Genomic DNA, 11,525 nt, shown 5'->3' with positions numbered 1-11,525 from the left:
ATTTGGAATGGCTGTATTTAACCAATGCCAGTACCCCCATTGTATCTAGGAAGTAACTAGCTTGTTTTTGATTTTACAGGCTTATAGGTGGAAGGGACTTGCCTTGCCTCAGACGAGACTTTGGACTTTTGGGTTAATGCTGAAATGAGTTGAGACTTTGGGGGTTTGTTGGGAAGGCATGATTGCTTTTGAAATGTGAGGACATGAGATTTGGAGGGGCCAGGGGCAGAATGATATGGTTTGGCTGTGTCCCCATTTAAACACCAACTTCAATTATATCTCCCAGAATTCCCATGTGTTATGGGAGGGACCCAGGGGGAGGTAATCGAATCATGGGGGCTGGTCTTTTCCATCCTAATCTCGTGATAGTGAAGAAGTCTCACGAGATCTGATGGTTTATCGGGGGTTTCCGCTTTTGCTTCTTCCTCATTTTTTCTCTTGCTGCCGTCGTGTAAGAAGTGCCTTTCGCCTTCCACCATGATTGAGGCCTCCTCAACCATGTGGAACTGTAAGTCCAATTAAACCTTTTTGTTCCCAGTTTCAGGTATGTCTTTATTAGCAGTGTGAAAATGAACTAATACAGACTGGAAGCCTTGTGACAGGAAAACTGAACATCTGAGACATCTATAGAAAAAAAAAGATCTGCTTACATCCTGGAGTTAATGTAGACTGATTTATTGACCAACAGCATTACTCCTCCAGCTCCATTCCAGGAGACAGGCACCCCAGAAGTAGCAGGACTGGTAGACATCACTAGTATTGTATATAAGTTGTACATGTATGTGTGTTGAGGAAGAGGATGGGGAAAACAATTATGGTGGTCACCAGGTAAGATGGGACCGAGGAGGGGATTGCAAGGCCAGGCCCTATGATCCCCCTCCAAAGAATGCCCCTCCTCTTGGAACTAAAAGTGGTTCTGGATCCAGGGACATCAACGGTTGCAAGCTGATATTAAGAGTTGCCTATTGAATCTGTTCTAAGGGATATGTGATGTGAAGCCAAATGAATGAAGTTAAGAAGTCACATGACAGGTCGATGGGTACTTTGTTTCATCACCTTGTAGAATTTCTTCCTTTTGAACCTCTTTACTGGGTGTTAGCTGGTGACTTAGGGGTAGGGATGTGGAGGCTGTCATAGGCCTGTCTCTGCTCTTGGGCCTGAAGGGAATCCTATGTATGAGGCGGTATACAAAGTATGCAGGGATGGGGAGGATGACAATGGCAAAAAGGGTGATCATCAAGAGCAGTGCCCATGGTGGGTATGGTCGAAGCACCTCTTTTGACTGTGGAGAGATGGGAAAAAGGTTCAGAATATCAAAATCTCCAAGAGAAGAGGAAGAGTTGTGGAGGGGAAGGGCGGGTGGGGAACTAAAGCAGAAAACCCATGAGTCTTCTGGCATAAGAGAATGAGATGACTGGGTTCTTTCACCCAGAGTGAATTGAAAGGTCTGGCCCCCACTCCCAAAGGGGTTCGGGGTTCTGGGTCCTGGGGGAGCCTCACAGTGCTTGAGTCCCAGGACATGTAGGTGATCGGCTTCATATAAAGACGAACCATCACGGTCACAAACAGGATAAGCAGCACAACTGGACACACACAAGGCCACAGCCAACCATAGATGGGAGAGATGGGGTGGCCCAACAGGATCGTCAGGTCTGCAAGGAACCTGGGGAAGGGCCAGCAGAGTGTGGGATGCCCAGTTAGGCCTCACCACCTTGGAGGCAGGGCCAGCCCAACCTTGGCATTTTTCAAACATTCTATTGTATCTCTAATTTCCTGTTTCATCTCAAGTCTTGTCCTCTCTCATCTTCTCCCTAGTCAGTCTGTCGTCTATCCCAACCCAAGAAAATTTTCCAAACACCCCTCTCCTGCTCAAGAACTTTCCATGGGTATCCAATGGCCTCAGAAGAAAGGTCAAGTCTCTTTCATTCATCCCATAAATATCAGAATGTCTATGATGTGCCAGGAACTCTTCTAAGTGCTGGATATCGAGCAGCGAACAACACGGATAAAAGAAAGTGGCATTTGGCCCTTGGGGAACGTATCTAGTTTATTTCAGCCACCTATCCAGTCTCCTTTAGTACATATTCTCAATTTCAATAAATATACAAGTGGGGTCTTTTGATCTAGGGTGCCCATCACCCTATCTCCACCTATTCATCTGTTGTCCAGGCTCTGCTCAAGCATCCGCTTCTCTAGGCCACTTTCCCTAACTCTCCAGTCTTCCTTAACTAATCATCTGTGCCCCCAGAGCTTCCCTGGCTACCTCTACTATAGACTTACATTCCACAGTTACGTCTTCCAGGTCTCACTCCCAGATTATCTTGTTCTCTTTCCCAGGTAGCTCTACCTTCCAGAATCAGACCACTTCTCTTAGTCCACAATTCTTCTACTTTTGACCAAGCCATTCTTAGCTCTCATTTGAAATATTACATAGCCTTCACGAGGCGGGGTGGCTCATGATTGTAATCCCAGCACTTTGGGAGGCTGAGGCAGGTGATCACGAGGTCAAGAGTTCGAGACCAGCCTGGCCAACATGGTGTAACCCATCTCTACTAAGAATACAAAAATTAGCTGGGCGTGGTGGCACATGCCTGTAATCCCAGCTACTCAGAAGGCTGAGGGAGGAGAATTGCTTGAACCCGGGAGGCAGAGTTTGCAGTGAGCTGAGATCACACCACTGCACTCCAGCCTGGGCAACAGAGCAAGACTCCATCTCAAAAGAAAAAAAAAAAAAAAAAAGAAATATTACATAGCCTCCAACTCTTATCCTGGCTTCACTCTGGACCCTTCCTGATCCATTTTCCACACAGCAGCCATAGATACCTTTTTAAAAAACAAATCTAATAATGGCAACTCCCACCTGAAAATGTCATTCTCCTACTCAAAACCCTCCAATGCTTCATCTCTCATTCTGCATACAAAGCTGACTCCTATAGTGGCTTACAAAACCCTACATGATTTGGCCCCCATCATTTCTCTAGCACCATCTCCTAATATCTTCTATTTCAGCCTCTCTGACTTCCTTGTTTCTCAAAAACTCTAGACATTATGCCTCCTCTGGCCTTGGTAATTTCTGTTTCCCTGCAGGGAGCACTTTCCTCAAAGTCTTGTCATGACTCCCTCCCTATTATTCAGGAGTCTGCTCACATGTCACCTTATCAGAAAGGCCCTCCGTGAAGTCTTATCTGGATGGGTGCCCACACACACTCCCACTATGGGCCATCTGATCTCACCCTTTGATTCTTCCTATCACTTATATTTATTCTCAATGTTTTTATTCTTTATTTGCTAATTTGGTTATTGTCTCTCCAGACCACTAAAATGTAAGCTTTCTGAGAATAGGAATACTTCTTTTATTCAATGCTCCTATCCTTGATGACTAAAGCAGTGCCTGGCACACATGCAGCACCCAAATACATGTGAAAATGGATGAATGAATAAAAGGTTGCCCAGAAGGCTCTGAAATTAGAGTCCCTATGCCCCACTAGTTGGGTGACAGTAGAGGCAACAAGAAAGGGGTCAACCTTCCCGACAGTCCCATGCTTTGTGAGAACCTGGGCTTAGGACTTCACCTCCTGGCCCCATAGGCCCAGGATACAGCCATGGTTTCAAATATGGCAATGACGATGATGGGGAAGACTATCCAGTGGTTACTCAGCAGTTTGATGAAGTGGCTGCCTGAAGGTTGAGTGAAGAAGAGGCCGCACGCGAACATGAGCAGAAAGAGTCCCACTGGAGAAAACATGAGATCTGGATCAAGGTTAGAAGTCAGGGCTGGGTGACAAGGGCTAAGTCGAGGTCATAGAGCAGGACTGGTGGCAGACCCAGTGGTGGCCAGGCACGGTGGCTTACATCTGTAATGCAAGCATTTTGGGAAGCTGAAGTGGGCAGATTGCTTAAGCCCAGGAGTCTGAGACCAGCCTGGGCAACATGGCGAAAGCCCGTCTCTACCAAAAGTACAAAACTTAGCCGGGCGTGGTGGCGCATGCCTATGGTCCCAACTACTGGGGAGGCTGAGGTGGGAGGATCACTTGAACCCAGGAGGCAGAAGTTGCAGTAAGCCAAGATCACACCACTGCACACCAGCCTGGACTACAGGGACCCTGTCCCCCCCAAAAAATCCCAGTGGTTCAGGGGTCAGGGTCATTGTTAGGAGTAGGGCCTAGGTCAGAGTACCTATGAGCAGCTTTGTATGTTTCCTGAAGAAAGAGAAGTTGTCCTGGAGTGGAGTAATGATGCCCTGCACAATCCCTATTGCGCTGCTCAGCCCCATGGTCAGCAACATCAGGAAGAAGATAAAAGACCAGAAGACAGACAGAGGAAGGAAGGACATGGCTTCAACAAAGGACAGGAATACAAACTTTGGGCCCTCGCTAGCCTGCGAAGAGAGAACAAACAGGTGTTGATGTGTCATTTAACAATAACAAAAAAATATAGACAAGTATACATTCTATCTTCCCTGGAAAACTCCTGAAAATCCCTGGATCACTGAGAAAATCAGATCGCCAAGCCAGCCCAAAGTGGGAGTGTGTGTGGGCACCAATCCAGATACGACTTCAGGGAGGGCCTTTCCGATAAGGTGACATGTGAACAGACTCCTGAATGATAGGAAGGAGGGAGTCACTGATTTTTCTGACATGGAAAAATCAATCCAGTTAGCATTAACCTTGGAGGGCCATTCTGCCAACTATAGTACTTTGTATTACTATGCGCCACAGATTATCCTGGTGCTTCCGGGATTTTTTCTCATGCTAATAAAAGCTAAAATTTCTGTTGTGCCAAGGGCTTTCAGAACTCTAGGCCCCCACTGAGTTATTTTTACTGACCTTAAGAAACTGAGTCTCTATGTTGCATTCAGTCACCTCGCGGAGAACCATGCTTTTGATGTGCTGGGGAAGGCCATTGAACCAGGTGTTGTAGATGGAGGTCGGGTTGTCAAGCAGGTCAAGAGGGGGCTTGGCGTCAGGAGGCAGTTTCCCTAGGTTTATCAGCTTTAAAAGTATTTCAGCATTCCTGGGGATAGGGGGTTGAATCAAATTGAACCACTTGGCCCAGTAGGAGATGGTCTCCTTTTCCTTTATCTTCAAGATAAAAACGGCTACCACTGGCTTAGCATTAGTGATCTGGGTGAGACAGAGCCTGGGATGAAACCTAGAAAGCACCTGCCTTCAGGGATGTGAATTCGTTTGTGTAATCCTGGATAATTTATGACCATGGGAGAGCCTCAGGGACTTCTTGGGGACTCAGTGGTCTCTGCTCTAGTGATGGGGTTTCTTATTCACTGTCTACCTTCCCGCTTCGCTGAGACTAACGGGTAAAAGCCAACTTTCTAAACTTCCTGTTACGGCATGTCCGGCAGCACAGAGACTATGATGATAATGTTCCCATGGAGTTGTGCTGTGTGAGAGCAACTGCTGGTTCGACTTTCTGATGTGAGCCCTACTGACCATTTTGGCCTCATATGTCCCTATGGCTCTCTTCACATTCCATGTTCTGGCCAGATTTAACTACTTACAGTTTCAAGGCCCATCATACCCTCTCACACACAATACCAACTCCACCCCCACCACCATTCTTCACTTGGCTAACTCCTACAAATCCTTAAAACTTCAGCTCATTGCTCTGTAAGAACTGCAATGGACAGCTTGCCAAGATTCACTGATAAAAGCAAAAGGCAAGCAAGTAGAGTTTGATCACATTTTCGAAAATAAAATACTATATGCTATTCCAGTAATAAGCTAGAGATTTGAACCAATTTTCTCATTGGAAATAATTTAAAAGGCTGGAGGATTTCTTTTTTTGAGACCGAGTTTTGCTCTTGTTATCCAGGCTGGAGTGCGATGGCACAATCTTGGCTCACTGCAACCTCCGACTCCTGGCTTCAAGCAATTCTTCTGCCTCAGCCTCCCAAGTAGCTGAGATTACAGGCATGCGCCACCATGCCCGGCTAATTTTTTTGTATTTTTAGTAGAGACACGGTTTCTCTGTGTTGGTCAGGCTGGTCTTGAACTCCCGACCTCAGGTGATCCGCCCGCCTTGGCCTCTCAAAGTGCTGGGATTACAGGCGTGAGCCACCGTGCCCAGCCTGGAAGATATTTTTAAATCTTCTAAGGAAATAAAAATGTTGACAAGATAATAAGAAATCATCAGGTAAAAACTGAAGTACAGGCAAAGCAGTGGAGAAAGGGGACTTCCAAATATACTTTGTCCCAAAGATGTATGCAAAATGCAACAAACTAGACCTGCAGTTTCCAATTTTATGACTTTTCAGATACAAAAGGGGGCCATGGAGGCCAGATATAAAGCACCAGAGCCTGCCCAAAATAAAGATCAGAATAGAAGTTCCCCCACTTAAATCTGACAACTTCAAAGGGCTATACCTTCACAATAAAAATGAAGCAGAAGCTTTGCCCCGGCCCTTCTCCACAACCGGGAATGCAAGGAAAGCTGGTTCAGAGATGATTTACAGATTTGATGCAATCCCAATGAACACCACAGCAGGCTTTTTCTTTTTCTTTTTTGAGATGGAGACTCGTTCTGTCGCCCAGGCTGGAGTGCATTGGTGCGATCTCCACTCACTGCAACCTCTACCTCCCAGGTTCAAGTGATTCTCCTGCTTTGGCCTCCTGAGTAGCTGGGACTACAGGTGTGTGCCACCATACCCAGCTAATTTTTGTATTTGTTAGTAGAGATGGGGTTTCACCATATTGGCCAGACTGGTCTCAAATTCCTGACCTTGTGATCCACCCTCCTCAGCCTCCCAAAGTGCTGGGATTATAGGCGTGAGCCAGTGCACCCGGGCTTGTTTTTCTTTGTATTTGATCATGTATGTATGCATATCTACTAAGCAATATAGTAACCACTATCCTGACTTTTATGATGGTTAACCTCTGGGAGGCAGTAAAGGGATTATGATTAGAAAAAGATACATGGAGAGCGGCTAGGGTTATTCTAGTTCTTAATACAGGTGATGCTTACTTCATAGTTCGTTACACTGTACATTGTTTTATACATTTTTTTCTTTTTTTTTTTTTTTTTTTGTTAGAGGCAGGGTCTCAGCCAGCTGGCTTCAAACTCCTGGGTTCAAGCAATCCTCCCACCTCGGCCTTCCTAAGAGCTGGCATTACAGGCGTGAGCCACTGCTCCTAGCCTTGTTTTATGCATTTTTACATATGTATGTAATAGCTCATAGTAAAAGTTTCTTTTGAAAATACCCAAAAGTTACCATTACACTCCCACCAGACTGGAAACAATTTAAAAGTCCAACCAAGTTTAATCAAGTGTTGTGCAAAAAGTAGAACAAATGGAAGTCTCATACATCCCTGATGGGAGGGTAATGCATTACACCACTTTGAAAACCAGACAATATATGATAAAATTGAAGGTCAGCACACCCTACTCAGCAATTCCTTTCCTAAGTATATGCTGTCAAGAACTCTTGCACACGCACACATGTATATTCCCAGGCATCTTCTAGAAGAAAATGGTGGTTATTTGTGAGGGTTAAGATTACTAGGAGAGGCCGGAAGCAGTGGCTCACGCCTGTAATCCCAGCTCTTTGGAAGGCAGAGGCAGGAGGATAACTTGAGCCCAGGAGTTCAAGACCCGCCTGAGCAATGTAGCGGGACCCCGTTCTCAAAAATTTAAATTAAAAAAAACAAAAAACAAACAAACAAAAAAACCTACTCTGGGAGAGACAGGAAGAGGAGGAGGAAGAAAAAAAAAAGACTACTGGGAGAAATTCAACTCAGGGTTGCCTCCTCTGGAAGGCCCCATCTGAGTAGCCCAGACAGAATTAATGGCTGTCTCCTGTCCTCACCTATCACTTCAGTTACCAGTTAGCATAAGTTTTTGGCTGTCTCATTCTCTCCTTTCCTTCTCCCTCCAAAATTGAAAACTTAATGAAACAAGGACTGTGGTCTGATTCACCTGTCCAAGTCTCTGTGGTATAGAAAGAATACTTCCTAAATGTCTGATGGATGTTTTGAAATTAATGCCTAAAATAAGAAAATAGGAAACAGGGGTGATCAGACAATTAAGGTTCTAGTACAGAGAATCCTTTTGGAGTTTCTGATAGATTGACAGAAATCCCCAATTCAGGAGTTGACAGTTAAGAATGGGGCGTTCTACCTCTCCATTTCTCCAAGGATAGCCTCGGAAGGGTCTCTGGGTGGTGTGGTCTTGGATGCTATTTTGTTGTGTATCTGGGATTAGAGTAGCCTTCAATGTTTGCCATTTTTAGTACATCCCCGTTAGCATATCCACTCTGAGGTGCAGAGCTGGCAATCTCTCAGTTTGAAGATTTCTTTCTAGGGTGACAAAAGGCTCTGAGAAGGATAATACATGATAGGAGATTCTATTGTCTCCATTTTTAGCTATGGGGAAGGTATGCAAGTGCACCCAAGGTCGAAATGTGTGAACGTGGGTCTTTGCAGCGCCTTTAAGGTTAGGGTCTCTGGGTTTGAAAGTTCCCTGGGGCTGGGACCCTCCACAAGGGGGCCGGCCTTACCTCTCACAGCAGCGATGTGTGATGACTGTCGCCCAGAAGCCCAGGATAGAGAAGTTGAAAGATGTGACAATCAACAAAGTGAGCAGGTTTATCACAGACACGAGAAAGGCATCACTGAGACAGTTGTTGGACTGGGGCATGTAGGAGGCTAAGGAGGCAACAGAGCCAAGGCCTATGCCTGTGTTAAACAAAACTTGACCCCCTGCTACAGACCACACACTCACATTGTACACATCCGATATCTAAAAGAGAGAAGATAAGTATAAGGGGGTTGTAAAAGAAGAAGCAGAGGACAACTATAATAGAAATGTTGCAGGGAGGAGAGTGGGAGATGCAGAAGGAAAGAATGGGGAAAGGAAGCTCCAAGAACAGGCAGCTGTGGTGCCCTACAAGGCCTGATGGAGGATTGAGGAGACAGATTTCACCTTGGCAACCACCAACTGTTGAAGGCCAAATTTTGCCCCTTCCAGCAGTAGACTCCGGATGAAGAAACCAATGATGATGAAATAAGGCAGCAGTACCAAGATGCAGATCACCTGAATTGAGAGTGGGACATATCAGCACCCGTGTACCAGTAGGGGTCAACCAACAGGAGGGATCGAAAGTTCCGAGTCAGAAATGAGTAGGAGTTAGAAGAAAGCCTTCAGCAAGAGTCGGGGGCTAGTGGGAATAAGAGGCCAGAGGAGCAAGAGATTAGGAGATCAACAAGTAACAAAGTGAGGTAAGGGCTAAAGCATCTGAGAATTTCAAGGAATCCAATACTGGTGGCTCACCTTCCCCGTGGACTTAAGCCCATTGATCATGAAAGCACCAACAAGACACCAGCAAACAAAGAAGGGCAGGACCAGACTGTAGACTGGTGACCCACCATCCTCGATTCTGTCTGAGGCCTTCAAGGTCTGCCGGTACCAGAAGTATATGGAGGGTGTTGTCTGTTCACATTCAGGATCTGGGGGGGACCTGGCTTTAGACATGCCTGCTAGACAAGGTACCCCTTCTTCTTCCTTATCCCCTCTCCCACCTCCCTTTTCTCTTTCCCTCTCCCATTTCTTTTTCCTTCTTCTTCTTCTTCCTTGTCCCTCCCCACTCTCTCCTCTTCCAAATTCTCTTCTACTTCTACTTCTCCATTTTTCCCTTCTCCTCTTCTTTCACTTCCTCCTCACCAAAGCCACTAGAGTTCATCGTTAAGGGACATTTCTCCCATGGAACGGGAAACTGGAAGGACTGGCTCATGTAAAAGATGATCCAGGAATTGACCACATTGAAGTACAGGCCGAGGATGAAACACACCTGGGGGCCAAGGAGGACATGGCTGGGGAGGAAGAGCAGGGACAGGAAAAGGGAGGGGATTTGACAGAGGATTGGGGAACCAAAGGGATCTGACCCATGGAGGTATTCATGGGGCGCATTTCAGGAGGAGGGTTGGGATGCGGGTGGGGTGTAAAAGTCAGGCCTGGGCAGCCATGGGCTCCTCACCATGAAGCTAGAATACCCCACACCACCAATCCAGGGGGCAATGATCTTCCATACACCCATGCCACCCTGACGCACGCTCTGACCGGCTGCCATCTCCAGGAAGACAAGAGGAACCCCGACCAGGAACAGCATGAAGATGTAGATGGCGGCGAAACTGCCTGTGAAGAGGATTCAGGGGGACTCTGAGAACCATGTCCTTTCAGTGCCTGGACTCCAGGGGCCCAGGAAAACATTCTCCCTACCAGCGACCTCCCCCAGGGTCACAGGCATCAGGGTTCACCCATGTCTACATCCCTCACGGTCCCAAGTGTCTAGTCCTCTGGCCCCCAATTCCCAAGTACCTAGTTTCCAGCCCACCTTGGACCCAGGCCTCAAGCTTTGCTATCCCCATGTTCAGATACCCTGAACCTCTACACCTCTCATGATTGTAGGTGTCCAGGGACCTGGCTCCTATCCTGCGCAGAGCACCAGGTCTTTGGTCTCTACATATCTCAGAAACATTCATGGTTAAAGCCTGGACAGGACTCTGTCCTGTTTGCCCCTTGTGGACTCAGGTTTCCTGGTCCCCAGACTTACAGCCTCCACTGTTAAGCCACAGGTGGGCAAAGCGCCAGAGACAAGATGGCTTCATAGAGAAGCCCACCTGAGCCAGAATGTACTCAGCTTTGCTGGACCAGAATGGACGGGCAAGGAGGACCTCACTCTGTTTCTTCTCTGTCACCTGCACCTTCTCGTACATTGATTTCTGTTTCAGGACTGAGGCAGTTGCCGCCTCCAATACAGAATTTTTTTTTGGCTGACTGGTCCTGGCCTGAGCCTCGAAAACATGAGCCTCCCAGGCCTCAGCCTCTGCAACCCGGGCTGCTGAAACTTGGGCCTCTGAGGTCCCAGATGTTGCAGACCAGGTCAATGGACCCTTGTCTTCCCATGTTTGACTTCCTGGGACAGTGTCAGAAATCACTGTGCCAGTCCATGAGGTGTTTGCCAGCGAGGATGTCGAAGGCTGGGCCTCTGTCTTCATCCCTGACAGACTCCCTGGGGCAGCTCCAGCTTCTGCAAGGGAGGGTTCATCTTCCTGAACAGACCTGCAGGACACCAAAAACTGTAGATTTTAGATTTTAGAGTCAAGTAACTACTGAGTTACAAAACAATCCTCAACATCTCCTCAAAGCAAACTTGATTTGTATCCCAACCACCACTGACATTCAAAGCACAAAAAAGTCTCCTGCATAAGTTTCACTTCTTAGAAATGTTTTCATGTGGTGGCTCACGCCTGTAATCCCAGCACTTTGGGAGGCCAAGGCAGGTGGATCACCTGAGGTTAGGAGTTCGAAACCAGTCTGGCCAACATGGCGAAACCCCCGTCTCTACTAAAAATACAAAAATTAGCTGGGTGTGGTGGTCGGCACCTGTAATCCCAGCTTCTCGGAGGCTGAGGCAGGATAATCGCTTGAACTCGGGAGGCAGAGGTTGCAGTGAGCCGAGATCAGGCCACTGCACTCCAGCCTGGGAGACAAAGTGAGACTCCATCCCAAAAAAA

The 11,525-nt window shown here is 47.0% G+C and overlaps 1 protein-coding gene across 6 annotated transcripts in view; it reads right to left on the bottom strand.

Moving 5' to 3' along the window:
* Nucleotides 1-531: 531 nt before the first annotated feature.
* SLC6A16 (solute carrier family 6 member 16) overlaps nt 532-11,525 on the bottom strand; it is a 33,539-nt gene continuing 22,545 nt past the window's right edge. For 5 of the 6 annotated variants that reach the window (XM_017882220.1, XM_017882219.1, XM_017882218.1 and 2 more), the window contains exons 3-13: nt 10,562-11,070; nt 9,986-10,143; nt 9,673-9,799; nt 9,283-9,458; nt 8,935-9,045; nt 8,510-8,751; nt 4,827-5,013; nt 4,177-4,378; nt 3,573-3,732; nt 1,501-1,663; nt 532-1,282 (exon numbers count right to left, since the gene is read on the bottom strand). In XM_017882220.1, coding sequence (XP_017737709.1) covers nt 1,013-1,282; nt 1,501-1,663; nt 3,573-3,732; nt 4,177-4,378; nt 4,827-5,013; nt 8,510-8,751; nt 8,935-9,045; nt 9,283-9,458; nt 9,673-9,799; nt 9,986-10,143; nt 10,562-11,006 — 2,241 coding nt within the window. In that variant the 5' untranslated portion in view covers nt 11,007-11,070 and the 3' untranslated portion in view covers nt 532-1,012. Of the gene's footprint in view, nt 1,283-1,500; nt 1,664-3,554; nt 3,733-4,176; nt 4,379-4,826; nt 5,014-8,509; nt 8,752-8,934; nt 9,046-9,282; nt 9,459-9,672; nt 9,800-9,985; nt 10,144-10,561; nt 11,071-11,525 lie in introns of those variants that run through there. The other variant, XM_017882223.1, reaches the window with a different exon arrangement.

Source organism: Rhinopithecus bieti, unplaced genomic scaffold, assembly GCF_001698545.2.
Source record: "Rhinopithecus bieti isolate Rb0 unplaced genomic scaffold, ASM169854v2 scaffold_12070, whole genome shotgun sequence".
Lineage (NCBI taxonomy): Eukaryota > Metazoa > Chordata > Mammalia > Primates > Cercopithecidae > Rhinopithecus > Rhinopithecus bieti.
The sequence above is the reverse complement of the archived record's forward strand: the minus strand, read 5'-3'. Positions and strand labels throughout refer to the sequence as shown.